This window comes from Chrysemys picta, chromosome 1 (genome assembly GCF_011386835.1).
Source record: "Chrysemys picta bellii isolate R12L10 chromosome 1, ASM1138683v2, whole genome shotgun sequence".
Lineage (NCBI taxonomy): Eukaryota > Metazoa > Chordata > Testudines > Emydidae > Chrysemys > Chrysemys picta.
The window spans coordinates 72,023,166-72,041,505 of record NC_088791.1 but is presented as its reverse complement, the minus strand read 5'-3'; the positions used below and the strand labels follow the sequence as shown (position 1 = coordinate 72,041,505).

Sequence of the window (18,340 nt, the reverse complement as noted above, 5' to 3'; positions counted from 1 at the left end):
TAACTCCAGCCACCTCAACCATCTTTAAACGCCTGCTGAAATTGATTGGCATGCCTGAAAGATCAACCAGTCTGGACTATTCTATACCAATGGGAGGAGTGAATTCCAAAGACTGGGGGAAGGGGGCACACAGAGAGTCAATCCCAGCAGCTCCCTATTTTAACTACCAAAAAGACTCCAGCCCAAATGCCTTCACTGTTCTCAAATGCAGCAGAGTGGAATTGGCAGAGAGCTGATCTCTCTGATAGGAAGGTCTCATAACAACTGTGGCTTTATGAGTAAAAAAGAACATCTTAAGGTCAAGGAGGAAGTCAACAAGCAGCTAGTGCAGATCTAGCATTAGGGATAGAGCATCATGTGCTCACAAAGAGATGCCCCACTTATTAAACACTCTACTACATTCTGCATGCAGAATGTAGTAGAGTGTTTAATAACTTTGGGGTAGATTGTAATAGCCCTTACTCAAGTAACAAAGAGGAGAAAGAGGGAATAATGTCCCCGCTTTATGCGTCTGCTCACATCTGCTTATATAGGGACACTGGTTGGGGGGGGGGAGGGAGAGGGGAGAGCAGGAGCTACACAGCTGATACTGACAATGAGATCATGTTGGCGGGGAGAAGACAGAGAAAGAGAAGAGCCTTGGCTCTGTCCTTACCAGAGTGGGTGATTGGATACAGGAGGGGAATTGTAACTCACTGTGCCCAATTAATTCTTTGGCTTAGTCGTGAGGTGGTGCACCGATGTAATGCGGACTGTAAAGATACAGCTAGCCCTATAAAAACAATGAAGTCTATGCCTTTACTCTGAATTTATTGTGATGTAACCGAGACTAGAAACTGGCTTTTCATATTTCGTTTTGGGGCTGTTTACATTCATAATCTCAGCCATTACATTAACATTTGTGTACCTAGCATAGTATAGGATACAATAAGTTGTGACTGCAACATGCTTCATTTTTCCTCTACTACTTCTGAGAAAGAAGCAAAATGAAACTCAGTTCAGTGTATTGGCTATAAATGTAACTGCTTACAAAGATCAGCCACCTAACTTTGTTTATACTCCTAAAAAAACAGGGTGTTCCTTTAATATAACGAATTAACAAAATCCATCTGGATCTCAAGCTGTGCACATCATTCCTGTATGTGATAAAATAGTTTGTCCATCTTTTGGAATTTTGCTGACAGCTCACTGAAACCAGCTACTGCCTAATCCATAAATGAGAAAGAACTTTTGCTTTCATCCACATGTGTTTTATTTTAGTATCTGGGTGGTTGAAAGATCAACACTATGGCAAGTTTAAATGTATTGCTGTGATAATGGAATCCACTAGCAAAATGTGGTGTAAAAAAATATAATGGAACCATTGTTGTCATGTATCTGTACTGACATATATAAATAAGGCCACCAGCACCATGATATTTTTTATTGCCAAAGCTCAAAACAACAACAGAATCATAACTAAACCAGGAGATGCCTATCTAAGACACTGTAGCAGCAAAGTTTCATACTTAGTCATGCAGGAACAGAGGAAACTTTGGGATGGAAGGAGGTCAGAAAACCAATCTAAGTCTATTATTTCCACTGAGTTACTGCTTATTAGTGACCACATATTTTTCCTCTAAGTAGGTGTCTAAATCATTTGTAATATTGTTCATATTTAGTAGCATTGCTATCTTTAATATTTTTTCCATAAATTGACTATTCTTTGGATAATGAAACTTCTCTTACTGTAAATTCCTTTAACTCTCTCCGTTTTCAGCCCAAGACATTGCCTCCTTAATCTGAAACTTGAAACTTAACTGCTGCCTCCAGAAGTCTATAGGCCAAATGATATTCATGGGGAGGGGGCGGGGCACAATCCTGCCCTATTGATGCAGGTCTGACTCCCATTGTTTGGAGCTTGGCTTGAACTAGTTTTACAGGATTGGGCACATTATCTCCCCTCTCAGAGCAAACCTGATCCTGCCACCCCTTTAACATTCTGACTGCAAGCATGCATTGGAACTTTTGCTTCCTCACAATAATCTTACTAAAAAGGGGGACTGTAATGATTGCAAATGCAGCCTTGCTGGTTCTCTAAAAACTGCAATTTTTGTTGATTCAAATCCACTCTAGTACCTGTTTCTATCAGATGCTTATTCCTTTTCTGCTGCTGCTAAAGAGGCCAAACTTTCTCCCATTGAAGTTGATAGCAAAATTCCTTTGACTTCAGTGGGATCAGGAGTGGGTTCAAGCCCAGTGACAATCATAGAAAGGCCTGAACCAAAACCCCAGATCCAAACACCATCAACTTTGAAATCTGGATCAAACTTGAATTTTGTAGTTTGAGCCTCTCTCTTATGTTCATATTGTGAAATCCTAGCCTCACTGACTCAGCGGCAAAACTCCCAATGGCTTCAATGGGGCTAGGATTTTACCCACAGTTATACTCTGATCATGTTCAATGTGACTTATTGGTGGTATTTTCCCTTTCCATGTTTATAACTGTTTCATGTAAGGCAGTATTTCTAAGTGGAAATTATTACATCCATAATTTCATAATTTTCATTGATGAAGGAAATGAAACAACAAAGCAAACAATCAAATAGAAGCTACTGGTTGCTGAAATAAAGATGTAGGATCCTGACTTTTGGAACCCGTTTTTTAAAAATCTTGGCCAATGCTTTTATAATCTAGACTATATTTATCTCTATAGCAGTAGACTATCTACAAAGGGTAACTTTTCAAAGTGCTTTACTGAAACACGTAATAGCTAAATACTTTCTTTCATCTCATCAAGATGAATCTAGGCAATCTTCTTATCATATCTGACTGCCACAAAATGAATTTTCTCGCTAACCTGTGGTTTCTACTACACTTCTGTTATGTCACTTTGAAATGTACCCACAAAATACTTAGAGACCTCTGAATGCTTTCACTTAAAGTGTCAATATTCTGGACCTGATAGTTTTAATAAATTATTTTAATTCAAATCCAATCTATTTTTAAAAATAAATGAAATTAGTTTGAATCATGTATTTGTATATTTCAGCACAAACTACAATATACCTAAAACACACAGAGACCAACACTCAAATATTCTCACCATTGGGTTGAACAGGCAGTCGAGGTGTGTGTGTTAGGGAAAAAGACTAACCAAACAGGAGCAAATTGCAAAATAATCCCCAGCAGAGTAATAAACATTATTAATAAGGAATTGCAATCATAATAGAAGATGTTTTCAAAGCTCCAAATCACACAATGAAAATTAAATGTTGATGTTAATGTTTAAAAAAATGTATATAAAACATATCCCTTGTGCAGTATACACATACACACAAAATACATTTAAAGGTAGAATTTATCCAGCCCATTAAACACAAAGTGTATTTCACAGTGGCCCCAAGTAGGTGCTCTTGGTGAACAAAATATACAAAGAAATAGAAAGTGGGTTGTACTTCCGTTAACCCACATACAAGAAGAGAGATGTTCTTAATGTGAAGGCTTATATAAATAATTATTTATGAGTGAATGAAGATAAACACACCATTCAAATATTAGTTATCCTGCCTCTGCCACACTAAGAGCCAATCCTATAGTCCTGATCCAAAAATCAGTGGGAATTTTTCCTGTGTAAAAATGGTTCATAGGCTTCAGAGAATAGAAAATATGTATTGCATACATTTGCTGTAGACAAAAAATGTTATGAATGTGTCCCTAATATTGCCATGAATAATGTGCTAACCTTAGTTTTCTAATTGACAGACTTTTTCAGAGCATTAAACACCTAAAGACAGGAACTCTTAAGGAAATTGGAACAGGTTAAGCAAGAAAATATTCAAGTAATAGCTGCAAGGAAGACTTATAACAATACTTTATATTTATGAGAAACATCTTTAAGATTAAGATCCGGAATGGAGGGATAGAACTACACAATTTAGTTAACTCCACTAGATAGATTATTGGAGTAGGTTAATTTCTTCTGATGATACAGAAAAAAGGAACAATGCAAGGCAATTTTATGTTACATTTTATTGAGACACTATTACCATTTAATGAACTAGGTAAGTTTTAAGTCCCTATGTTGAAAATTATTTGCCAAAAATATGTCAATGGTTATGTTTTAGGTGGAAACATTAATGTTAATTCATCTTGAGCTTCTAGCCAAGCAACATCTAACTCAATAAGCCCAATGCTATTTTTGTTTTTGCACACTTACATGTTCCAGAGACTTTAATAGAAGTTCTGGGTGAACAGAAATGAAAGATCTGATCCCACTGAAATCAACAGAAATCTCTCCATTGATGTGAACGTGCCTTGGAACAAGTTCATTGTGGGTCAAGATTCAAAGAAATTTATACGTTGTGAGGGAAGCTTCCAGTCACTTAGTTTTAGCTGAAAACCCACAATTTGTGTGGGAAAACACTTAGAATTATTTGCTTTTGATGGGGGGAAAAAAAGAAAACATATCTAGAATAAAAAATCATGGTCAAGCAAATAAAGTGCTGCTCTGTGTCATATAGATAGATAGATAGATAGATAGATAGATAGATAGATAGATAGATAATTTCTCCATGCAGATTTTTCAAAAGCACCAATTTTTTTTGGTCAGTACTAGAGGCTCATTATTATATGACAGTGTCCTGTTGTTCCTACATAACAACAACAAAAGAAAAGTGTTAACTTTAATAAACATACTAGACTTTCCCATGATGTCAATTCTTCTATGTTCTACAGGTTCCTAAACTACTAGCAGAACAAGATAAAGGCAAGTATTTGTAGGGAAATATTAAAGGTAATTTTTGATCTAGAAAGCATTCAGAACCAAGTGCCTGAGTCCTGGTCACTAAAACTATACTGCAAAATACTAAGAGATGTTGTAATGTTATCTCCTTCATAAAAAGTGCAAGAGATGGATGGGATTGCAGGTGATCTCTGGGGGAATGAGATCAAATTTCTGTAAGTGTGAATATAACAACTGAATTCTTGTTTTCTGTTAACCAAATGGGAAACTATAGAGGTTGATACTAGCTCAGCATAGCACACACTGATACAAGGGAAATTCAGGTACCAAATCTCAACCGTGCACAGTTTTAGTAAAGGAATGAAGCAATACAGCCAATAGGATCTCAGGCAGAAGACACAAAGGGTTTGTCTACACTGAGATTAGGCACCCATGGCTGGCCCATGCCAACTTTCTCGGGCTTGTGGGACTTGGGCTATGGGGCTGTTTAATTGAGGTGTAGATGTTTGGGCTCAGGCAGCAGCCCAAGCTCTGGGACCCTCCCACCTTGCAGGGTCCTAGAGCCCAGGCTCCAGCCTAAGCCCGGACATTTACACTGCAATTAAACAATCCCTTACCCTGAATCCTGCAAGTCTGAGTCAGTAGGCATGGACCAGCCACAGGTTTTTAATTGCAGGGTAGACATACCCTAAGTGAAGTAGTGACCCCTCACTTGGACAGGACATCTAGCTAAACTTGCTTCAACTCTTGTACCTCTTATCCTTCAAGAGGGCATGAGACATCAAGGCTCTGAATATATCATAATCACAGCTCTCACCATAAGGAGGCATACATAGTCAACAGAACCAAGGGGAGGATCTTTGCGCTTATTGTATCCATCTTTTATCCACTACTTTGGCTAGGAAGACTACCATCATGCCAGTACTCCAAAAGACACCACAAGGCAGTTCAAGTTGTAGCAATGAGAAAAGAAGTGTAGGGAGACGGCTGGTTCAAAAAACTTTGAAATCTTGGATGACTACTAATGAAACGCACCCAGTCTAAAATTAACCCTTTACCTGCTGCTATTGAGCAAAGGACAGGATAACAGAATGTAATAACCCTCTTCCAAATCCTTTATAACATTTTGATTTTCCCTTCAAAGTCTCTCAGACAATCACATATGTACATGCTGCATGTAAAGTGGTGCTGAAGCAGAGGAAGGAATACAGACGTACTGCTGCCTATGCCTGACAACTTCCTTTATAATAAACCTTCCAATTCTTTTATTATATTAGGTGTAAAGCGTATCAACAGCAAAGGCTTACTGTTTGGCAGAGTGCTGAACACTGAGTACATGGGGAGCCTCATTCAAAGTCACTTCCAGCACAAGGGGAAAGGCAAAACTGAAAAAAGCAAAGTGAAAAGCAAAGGTACATAGGACCCAACATTACGAGATACTGACTGCCTCCTGTGAGGTGGTGCGGACTCTCAACTATCAGGTGATTTCCATGGGAGTTGAGGGTGCTCAGCATCTTGCAGGATCAGTTTTGTGTTTAAATTAGAGCACTACAAGAAAAAAAAACTGCATATAGTTTAATTTTCAGTGGAAGGCAAAAAAAAAGATCAGTGCTTTTGAAACTGATATCCAAAGCAAGTCTAAACAATACGATCTCTGAATTTTCTTAGCCTTTCAAATGAGATAAGACAGTTAAAATGCCCCAACCAGCACTTCCACTGCAAACTTTTTACTGCATTCATAATTTCAAGGCAAAAATTTCCACTGAGCTGAAAACTGGTAGACAATTTCTCAGCAGAGGAGGAAACACTTTTATCCTAAACATTAATGTAGGGGGAACAAGACAGTTTAAGAATTTGTACATGTGAATGAATACAAGTACCAACACATTTTTTAGTGCATTCTGATACTTCTACAATCTAGTATTGAGTGAAACGTATCACATTTTTCCAGACGCCGCTGGTCACATATTAAGCAGCTATTATTTAAACAAACAAACAAATAGATGAAGCAAACCAAAACTGAACTTTTACAAGATTAATGCTCTGGTCTAAAGGCTGCAGTTCAAATGAGTTTATGTATGTGTTGTCTGTACTATCTTTTGCTTTTTCCAGTAAAGTTAATAGTGTTAATGTGTTTTCAAATGAAGCACATATTTGTGTTTAAAAAATAGTTCGCATGTCCCGGTCAATATATAACAACCCTTTCATAATATGTTTTTCAGCTACACTGTGAAACCATTGGAGTGCAACAGCTAAAAACTCCATCACTGTGAATTCGATGGGTTTCGATACCTAACACTTAAACCAAACCCTAAGACAAAACACTGAGAAAAGCCTTCTGACCCTTTACACTTTTTTTTTCTTTTAAACTACTCACGCAGACTGTGTACATAATTCACAGAAAATAAAGCATAGGGGAGTTTGTTTATTGTGAACTGTTTTCCAATAGCTTAATATTTTTCTTGTTTATTCATTATTTGGAATTATTCACTGCATAGTATAGTTAGGCAAATGCCTCTCGCTGTGGAAAATAGGCATGTGAAATTCATTGCAAGTGGTCAATATACTACATATGAGGTGTGTTAGCTGGTTTTGATTAGGCACACATATGACTCAGTATTGTTTCTTTTCCCCAAGTGGATGAGTTTAGTTCTAAGAATTAAGGTTCCAGTGAGAGATTCCTGTGAACAAATTCATCATTTGCTTTCCATGGATATTTCCTAATATTCACATATAATGTGCTGTTCCCTGTAACATCCAGGCCAGTAAAGTCATCTTCCAGAACAATTGCACAGCAAACACAAAAGTGCATGAACACAGTAAAAAAATATTTAAAAATTCAACCAAATATTGGTGATAAACATTCACTGTTCATCCAGCTCTGCTCCAAAGGAATACAACTACTATACCATCTCAGCACATAAAATATCTATGGTGCACTTATGCATAGCAAAGTAATAGCTACATAAAATGCTAAAGGCTTTTAAATAGTTAGTTAGTGACAAGCTTTTTCTGGTCTTGACCCTCTACAAATTTCTGTCCAAACAAGAGAGTGTGAGGCCTTTTCGTAAAGAGACAAATAAAAAGGCCTTTTTAGCTGAGAAAAATACTTTGACCTACCTGGACTGCATATCTTGCTGTGTTTTGGATTGGCTGATTTCAGTGGGAGGGGAAGAATGAGAGACGTGCTGTTGTAACTCTACCAAAGACTGGTAGTATTGTTGCTGATGGTGCTGCTGCTGTTTGTACCGAGACAAACTGAAAAACAGTCCTAAAATGGCTTTCAAATTTCCATTCCTTATTTCTATAAAAAAGAAGTGAAAACACCAGGGTTAGACTCTCACTTTTGTATATGTAGGTGTGTATTTGTGTGTGTGTCTATATACACATATAGATATATGTATATATACACATGTGTGTATGTGTATTCAAGGATCATATTAGGTCTCACTATTGCTTAATTGCATTGTTATTGCAATTACTGCTTAATTATCAGTCATTACTTCTTATGTAGCATCTCCATTACTGAAGGTTTGCAAATATGGTAGCAGATTGTTCTTAACACTGTACTACACATCTCTCTACCATGATTAGACATGAACACAAACACAGGTAGAGTTTCTAACGCAATACAGCCCTAAAGAGCTCAAGTGATCTGCAATGAATGTGAAATCAATGCATTCCCTCTGCCTAAAATCAGTACAAAGTCTTGTGAGAGGTATGGGGGACAGGAGTACATTTGCTAAAGAAGTTACTTAATCAAAATTCTCCCAATCCAACATTTAAAATAAACCAATTCTACTTGAGGTTATATGCAAACAGGTTTGATTAAAATGTAGTTAAAATCTCTTTAAAGAAAAAAATCCCTCAGAATAAAGTCCAAAGTAGTTGAGAGATATTTGAAAACTCTCCAGTTACTAATCAATGTGGGGTCATCACAGGCACAGCACTCTGATGGACCCTCTGTGAAGGGTTTGCAGGAAAGACCGTATATGAGCTGGCTATGCTGTCCGGCTGGAGAGATCAAGCGTTTGAGAGGATTTAGCCACATATCCCCATTTTTCAGCCACTGTCCACACCTCTAGAGAATGTGAATTGGACGAAACAGTTCCCCAATCCCAAAACATACTGCATCAAAACTGCAATTAATAATCCTTCCACAAAGGTGGTTGCAATCTTCTTTCCTTCTAGTTCAGAATTTAATTTTACACCTCTACTGTAATTGCTCCTAACGTCTGGCCTTTTTTTCATTTCTACCGGGAAATACAGTATATTGTATGTGCTTTATTATTATTTATATTTTGGCTATGTGCTACACATTGTCCACATACAGGAAGGCATTGTCTCATCTCTGAAGAACCTACAATCTAAAAAGAGAAGGAATATTCAAATGGTGGGTGACAGAGACACTAGTAATATATATACACACCTTTTACATCTATATATATTTTGAGGGGGGTTATATAAATTAACATCCACTCTGTTTGGCTGTCCCCCACCCCATCTGTCCATTGTTAATTGACCAAATTCTAGTATGCACTGTGGATGTATAATGTATTGTGGAAAGATCTGATAGAGAAAAGGATAGTGGCCTTCTGGGTCAATTCAGAGACACTGTCCCTGCCTAGGAATCCGCACAGAAGACGGTGTGAAGAAGGTTGTGGGAGAAACAGATGAGCGGACATTCCAGACTGACACTGCCAGCACAAAGGAAGTAGAAAGTGGAGCAGAGACAAGAGCAGATAAGCAGGAATGGACAGTACTGAGCACAAGAAACTAAATTGTCTTGCAAGGATGTTTTGGAGATTCTAGTTCCTCTATTATTCCTGCAAATTTAGATGTATTAAAGTGCAGGAGCTTTACAACACTTTTTAATGAATTTTTTAGAACAGAATTTATACAAGCATTTTCGCAGTCATATCCTTAGCAAACGATTTTCTTTCTCTTTAAGAAGGAATAATTCAGCTACTGTCACATACACAAATGTGTTGGCAAAACACAGCAGCCAACTTACATTTGTTCCATTAAACAATAGCAAACAACGCCTTAGACATTAGAGCCTATTTTAATGAGAGGGAAATTTGAACAGAACACTATGAAAATTGCCATAGGATCTTCAGCTTCCCATGGAACCACCAGAGCTGTACAGAAGAACATTTCCTATATGTGATGTTCTTTCAGGAAGCCATGACTTTTAAAGTCAGACTGCGCTTGTTGTTCAGACAAGTGGGCTCCATTTAAAAAACAACAGTGAAACAACTTGTTAAAGAACATTCTTCCAAAAGACAACCTCACTGATGACATTTTAAGCATAATTGTACTTTAAAATTATTCTCTGTACCTGATATTGGTTTGTTTATTGGTCATTTTCTAGCAACAGGCTAATTTTTGTGACCTGAAATGATTAATAAAAGAAGAATCTTCTCTTTGAAAGACCAAACTCCATCTGTTTTAAGCTAAACACACCCACTCACCTAGCACCTCCATCTTAAACCATATTTATTTTTACTTCTAAAGCAGGATATGATCAGTTTTGAACTTTATCTTTTATCAGTTTGATGAGACCAACAGCTTTTCACAAGCTTCTGTAGAAAGGCAGAATCTGTATGTCAAAATGGGCTACTAGGCCATGAGTAATATGAATAATTATTTCTTATCATTTCCAGAACTATTTACTATGTACTAGAAAAGGGTGTTTTGCAAAACCATTTCCTTTAACAGAAAATGATGAATCACAGCCCACAGTCCCCCTCCCACCCCAATAAATTCTCCCTAACAGTTTCCAACTTATTTTCTGTTTACACCTGATGCAATGCTGAATAATGATGTGGTCATCTTGTCTCCCCCTTATATAATCAGATTAAATAATTTTATAACGCAAATTGCTAGCAGTAGCATTATAGTTAATTTTTTTCCCAATAGAAAGTGAAAGTTAAAAAAACGTGAACAGCGAAAAACAGGGTGCTAGAATATGACCCCAAAATATGTGTAGCTAGGTGTGTACTTTATAATTCAGGGATTTTGGAAAAAACTCAGAGAGTGAAAACAATTATTTTTATTACCATACTTTCAGACCTGTGAAGTTGTTAAGATTCTCCGACCACTGAAGAACCCAAAAGCATTTTCTAGATATGTATATATTTACACTTGGAAAAAAAAAAGATTACCTTTTGCTGCTACTGTTTTATTCTTTATTATCCTTTGGGTTCTCCAGTGGTGATTGTACAATACAGTTTTGAAAATTACTTCTGTTCAGTATCTCCTTTTTCAAATGTCAAATCAGGTGGCAGCTGGTTGTGAAACCCTTTGTTAGGATATTAGGCTTTACTGCTCCTGTGACTGTTTGCAGCATGCACTGATGAATAACCCACCATTCACCAAAGCCTATTACAAGAAACAGACTTACTAGTTTATAAAATCCAGATAACGAGCTTTAAACATAAATATTCTGACAAATGAGTGCAAGAGTCTCTTAAAAGTTCAAGTTGCATTTATTAAGGAAAAACGGATGAATTACATTTCGCTTTTCCTTAATTACCTCTCCTAAAGAGGAATGGTAGTACAGTAGTACATTTAGTTCATGCTGAAGAAATAAACTTAAGGGAGTCAACCTTCTGCTCTCAGTCACACTGATGTAAATCGGAGTAAATTCATTTAACTCAGTAGTCTCAAAGGACTTACTCCAGATTTATACTAGTGTGACTGAGAGCATAATATTGCCCAAGGATTTTTAACCTTATTTTAATACTCAAAGTTTGTGTCATCAGTGTTCTTTGGAAGGAACTTTGTGCCTTATTTTTTTTATTATCATTATTATTTATGGTTTCAACAGAACACAAAATTGCTAGGAGAGAATTTAGATGTTTTCCAATACAAAATAATTACTGTATTTATAGTGAAACACCGAAAACTAATAAGGACACAATAGCATTTAAAATAAAGAAAGAGGGACAACGTTACCAAAAAGCTACAGAAATGAAGATCTGACAATACATTATATGTCATTTTAGAACTTCTCCATTTTGCAGTATACTGACTTATGCAGGACAAAAATGCTAGTGCATTATATAATCAAAGAGAAGGGTATATCCGTGGCTGTGCCCTTCCAGTATTGCTAGATTCAGTTAGCATCATTGGGTTTTTTTGGTTTTTTTTTAAAGGATGCCTTCAGTGACCCCAGTGGACTGTCTCTCATTAGACCATTTAATTCAGCATCCCTGTTTTATAATATACATTATGAATTATTGGCTCATGACAGCCACAGGGAATATCCTATATAAGATAGCCAAATAAATAATCAAAAATGCAGTGGTTATAGAACTCTAGATGATAAATCAATATTTGTAATGTGTTTGCTACTCTAGTAAACAGAGAGTGAAATCCTGTTGTCACTGAAGTCAATGGGAGTTTTGCCATTGACTTAATGGGGCCAAAATTTCACCCAGAACCTCTATATACTAACACCCTGATCCTGCACTACTTGAGCACTGAAAATTCCCACTGGCTTAAATAACAGTCTTGGAAATACTGGATCAAGCCCTTCTTTCTTTAAAATAGTTAGATAAGCCATCTGTTTGCTGCAAACATTGAGAATATTTTATCAATAAAATGTATTTTTGTAATATTTAAAAAACAGACAATTGCATTAAAATACGAATTTCAAAAAAAAAAAAAAGACAGATGTGTACTCACCATTTTAAGAAGAATTAGGTTTCAAAGACTGATAAGGTCTTAAAAATATTTCTGTTTTTAATATTATACTTTTAATAGGCTATGGGTACTGACAGTGTGTTATCCAAACAAAGCAGAAGGTATAGATGCAGGAGTGAATTTCAGTGTGTATTGATCATTGTTATTAAACAAAGAATAGAATTAAGAAGGGGTTTGCATCTAGAACATGCTACTGCATGGTGTAGATATGATACACTATCCTTTAAATAAATGACTGGCTTCTCTCTCATTTGATAGTGTAAAATACCATGATTTCATATCCAAATTATACTTTACAATCAATTCAATTTGTAAAGTACTTTGAGAGCCTCAGATGAAAGGCATTATATAAATGCTAAGTATTCTCATTAGCAGATGGATAGATATAATAGAGAATAGATGATATCAGCACTAAATATGTAATACTCTGAATTAAGGAAGTAGTTGCCCCTAAGCAGATAACTGAGTAATAATGTGACAAAGACACCATATGCTGTACTTTTCTGCGCACTTACATAGCAATGCTACTGTTCTACTAAGATCATATCGAGATGGAGATAGTGAGAGATAAGAACTCTCTGTTAATTTTAATATAGAACAGAAGATCTCATTCAAAGATTTCTTGCTGTGTACCTTATAGAATGAAACACGATTGCATTTGCCATCTCTGATAAAGGAGTACTTGGTCTTCTACCTTTCAGTAAATTGTGCTAAAGCAAAACTGAACAATTAGCAAATCTTGCAAAGTAGGGATCACCCTCACCGTTCACTGAAGTCAAAGGGCATTCAGGGTACTCAACACCTTGCAAGAGTGCTCAGCCCCTTTCATGGTTAAACCTTTATTCGCCATACTAATTCCGTAATACTGCATAAAGGCAGTGATAAAAATCCATTTGTTTTAATATCATTTGTATTTAGCATACAAGCCTAGCACATTAATGAAGCTAAAAGCTGGATGACAGGCTTAATCTAACATGTTAAAGAAAAACATATATAAATTGTAGTAATTACATCAGACTGCAAATTGAGGGTTATAATATAATAAAAAGAGATACTACTAGATATTAATAGTATAGAATTAGCATCTCTTCCTAAAGGTCCAGTCACTGTTCCATTTTATATATACCACACACACAAATATTTACTAGATTTGGGCCTGCTCTTAAAAATGTTTTACTCATACAAATATCTTTGCTCAAGTGAGTCGTCTTCACTGGGACTAATTACACGGGCAAAGGCACTTGCATGCATGTTTGTAGGTTCCAATCCTATATACTTTATGTAGGAATATATTAAAATTTACATCTGGAAATCCCCGTAGCTATAAATCACTGGGGGGAAAGGAAAAGGAACCAACATACAGAAAAGTAAATGACTAATTTAAATGATTGCCCCAAGTTTCATATACATATTGAATTTTCTGATTTAATTTTTAATTAAACAGAAAAGGAAGTTTAAACCATGTCTGTCTCTGTCCTCCGTCTCTATATGTATCTAAGTGTGTGAGTATTTCAATGCAGTTCAATGCAGCTTCAGTTTGGTGTTTAGTTGTATTAAGAAAATTAGTTTTCAGAAAGGAATCCCATTATCTGTGTTGATGATGTATTTTTCTTACCTTCAGCAGAAAGACCTTGAACATTTACTCCTCTGGCTGCCAGAAAGCTAAGGCAGACATCAACATTCTCAATCTGCAATATGAACAGAAATAACAAGCAATTTAAAGCTATTTACAAAATGTACTAGAGTGAGAATGCAGAGAGGGGAGAAAAAGGGAATGAATACTTTACATTCATCACATACTACAGCTCTTTTCCAAAGTTTAACAAGAATGATTACCGCTAATTGGAGCATTGCTATAAAGCTTCTATTGTCCACTTTGGTGCTTAAAAACAATTCATAAAGGCCCGATCCAGAATGGCATGCTGACAGATCAGCAACCCACCTACTTAACATAAAACTGGATTTTGTACACTACAAATAAGTAGCAATGAAAGCATCCATAGAGGATTAAACACTACGCGTGTGTCTGGAGGGGACTGCCTTAATGAAAGAATGTGAGCAAAAACATTCAACAAGTGTACCAAAGAAGGTATTTGTCTGGGATGAAGTGTAATTTCAAGAAAATGATGATGTCACAGCAATGAGTCCTTGTTTGGTTTTTCTTAATATTTTTTTTAAAAACGCATCTATTAATTGTTAAAATTTCTCTAAAATATACTTCCTCAGTAAAGGTCATCATGATGTCTACTGCCATGGTTGGTCCAGCACATTGCACAGATGCCAAGCACAGCTGTAGATGACAGGAAAAGAAGCACAGAGCAAGAGCAATATAAGGATGACAATTCTGCCTGTAAAATGAGCAATCCCAGAATAAATGTAATGACTTTTTCTTACTAGGTTAGGAAAATGGAAAGTTCCAAACTGTGTTTCTGTGAGTCACCATCTTGGTTGTGTGTTTGTTTTTAATATTTCATAAATCTTGAAACATTAAAGTAAACAACACATTTTAAGTTAATAACTTGGCAAGCAATGATTTGATCTGTCTAGTTAAATTTCTATCAAAAATGGGCAAAATGACACGTTGCCAGTGTCTTCTGCAGATTGGCTTTACTTTAAGTTTTCAACTAAAAAAAAGCTGATGAAGACTGCATAGATAAAAGAAAAGGTTTAACCTATTTAAAACATGTATTGTTTACATCATCTAATTGTAAAGCATATTAAAAAATGATTCACCCTTGTCTTAATATACAAACCTGTAGGTAAGCCGGTAAATGCAATGAATTTTGTTTTCTTTGAACAGGCATCATTTGCACATTCACACACTTTACAATAAGATTTATTGGCACTTTTCTATCCACAAAGCACACAGGGGATAAATTATTAGCTGATTAAAAGGTGCTTAGCCTGGAGATTATATTTTTTTCCCCAGGCTGGGACAACACGTTTCACCTGAATAGCAATGCAAATAAATAAGGAGGAAGCCCTTAAATTATTCCGCATATCTCCCATGACTGCAGTTCTCCTTCTACTATTTGAAAATAATGTTTTATAAAATGAACAGAAAATTTCTGTTTGCTTTCAAGAAGTGCACATTGAAGAAATTTTCTCTAAAACCTACACAGAGAGTCTCTTTTAACACGTGGGCAATGTTTGTAAAGGTGAGAACATATGCCAAAAATCTAGATGTCAATGCTTCACCCAAAACAAATTACACTAAGCTAAGGCTGTGGAAAACAAACATTGATAACGTAAATTCCTTATGGATTGATCAAACAGTTTTCAGCAGCTACTACGGTATATAGGGAGTGATGAATAATCTCTTTCCTCGGTCCCTTTTTTTCTACAAATAATATGCTAGCTAACACTTTTTAAAATAAATATATTTACACTAGAGTAAATCTGGAGTAACAACAATTAAGTCAATGGAATTACTCTATATTTACACCACTGTAAGATCAGAATATGGCCATTATTTCTGCCATTTTCTAAGATGTTAATGGAATTTACTTGGGATCATTTGGCATCATAGAAGGTAAAAACAAACTGGGTCATTTAGGGCCAAATCCTGAAAACAATTGAATGTGAGTATCTTTACCCCTGGGCATAACTTTTGTGTAGGAGGAGGCCCTTAAACAATACAATTTACATTCCTTATGCAAAAATACCTTGATGGGAAATTCTACTTTATCAGGGAATTTAACACAAATCAAGGTCTGTCTAGAGATGAACTATAAAAAGTTGAGTTCATCTTTCAGCTTTCAGCTCAAACACTGAACTATTTGAAAGAAGCAAATTTTACCGTAATAGAAAGTCCTGGAGATTAAATTAAAAAAAAAAAGGACCTAGACTGAACATTCACCAACACCTACCTACAAAAAATTAAATCAAGGTTTCTTGACACACTTTATGATGTTACCGAGACATATTTCATAGCAATCGTATGCTCTTTATAGTGGGATCAGGAGACTGTGGCTATAAAAATCTGAACTAATTTATTGGGAACACTTGCAGCCTCTGTCACCTAATGTGTCTTAGTTATTTTTACGTGGTGTGTATATATAGTTGGGAGTCTACGCGTATTTCATAAATATAATAGCCCTAATGGTAGTTTTTTAAAGCGTGATTATGGTCAAAAAAGAAACTATAAAAATGTCACCTAATTACTTCATATGTCTACTCCTTACAGCCTGTGTCTTGCATGCCACATCTGTTAAACTTAGCTGCAGAAGTAAAAAGTAAATTCCATTTTGCTTCTGATTCCTCAACAGAACTGTAAACTATAATTCCAGAACCATTAGTGTAGGTGATAGTATATGAAGCAATAAGAACACAGTCTGGCTTTCAGACAATAGGTTGTGATTTCAGGGTAAGCCTTATAGTCCATTCTTGTTCTGACTTGCAAATTGAACAAGTTTGATACGGGGGAGTCATTGATGAAGAATAAATCGGAAGCCCTGAAATGTAATTTTTATAGTCAGTTTTCTGACAATAATTGCATTTTAATACAACTTTAGAGAACTGTTAGAAGATTCAATAAGACACTGGTTAATACATTCCTGGAGTCCTCACTTTCTTTCCCTTCCAGTCTAGAAAAGTTTGTTTTAAGGTATTCCCATTTTTAAGCTTTCAGTATATCCATAAACATAACTTTAATTGCCTTCTTCTTGCCTTGGCTAACCACAGTTATTCTTTGAACTGACACCCCAACAGCCCCAAATACTTTTTATTCAAACGTACAAACAGATGAGAATAATTTTGCAATTACAAAAGTTCTAAGAGACCTCAACCAATTTCCACTCCTCAATGTTGTTTCAATCAAGAGTGGTATGGATCTCTGAACTCCATGTTTATTTAAGTAGCTAGTGATAGGGTTAAAATAGGCTGGGACACAGCTTTGCTTCACACCAAGAGTGGAAGTAGCACTCTATCTGCTTATGTCTCGGGGAATGCAGTCTTTGCATTGTGACAAACATGATACACGTCATGTAGACCTGACACAAACATCAGATCTCCAAACTTTTCGTGCCCTACTTCCTTTACAGAAAATACTTTAGCCCTAACTATTAAGAAGGATGATGTTCCTCATTAGCATAACAGATATAATTAAAGTTACAGAGCATCCTAGCTGAACAGAACTTAGGGCTGCCAACTCTCTAATCACACAAACCCATATACCCTTGCCCCCACCCCTACCCCTCCCCAAGGCCCCATCCCTGCCCCGCCCATTCTCTGAGGCCCTGCCCCACTCACTCCACCCCCCCCCCCCGCCGTCCATCACTCGCTCTCACTTTCATCAGGCTGGGACAGGGAGCTGGGGTGGGAGAGGGTACGGGCTCTGGGCTGGGGCCAAGGGGTTCGGAATATGGGAAGGAGCTCCAGGCTCAGCCTCGGGCAGAGGGTTGGGGTGCAGGAGAGGATGCAAGCTCTGGGAAGGCGTTTGGGTGCTGAAGGGGGCTCAGGCTAGGGCAGTAGGTTAGGGTGCGGGAGGGAGTTTGGGTGCAGGAGGGGGCTCTGGGCTGGGGCAGGGGGTTGGGGTGCAGGAGGGGTGCAGGCTCTGGGAGGGAGTTTGAGTGCTGAAGGGGCAGTAGGTTGGGGTGTAGGAGGGAGGTTGGATGCTGTGTGGGAGTTGGTGAGGGGTATGGGCTCTGGCCGGGTGACACTTATCTCGGGTGGCTCCAAGTCAGCAGCACAGTAGCGCTAAGGCAGGCTCTCTGCCTGCCCTGGCCTCACATCGCTCACGGAAGCGGCCAGCACAACGTTCCTGTGGCCCCTGGGTGGGGGGCTGAGGGGCCAGGCGGCTCTGCACATTGCCTCTGCCCACAGGCACTGCCCCCACAGTTCCATTGCCCATGCTTCACAGCCAATGGGAGCTGCTGAGTCAGCGCTCAGTGTGAAGGCAGCGCATGG

The 18,340-nt window shown here is 37.2% G+C and overlaps 1 protein-coding gene across 15 annotated transcripts in view; it reads right to left on the bottom strand.

Moving 5' to 3' along the window:
• Positions 1–18,340, bottom strand: part of NAV3 (neuron navigator 3) — a 353,937-nt gene that overhangs the window by 208,202 nt on the left and 127,395 nt on the right. For all 15 annotated transcript variants that reach the window (XM_065559490.1, XM_008164582.4, XM_008164583.4 and 12 more), the window contains exons 4-5: positions 14,049–14,121; positions 7,844–8,027 (exon numbers count right to left, since the gene is read on the bottom strand). In XM_065559490.1, coding sequence (XP_065415562.1) covers positions 7,844–8,027; positions 14,049–14,121 — 257 coding nt within the window. The remainder of the gene's footprint in view (positions 1–7,843; positions 8,028–14,048; positions 14,122–18,340) is intronic.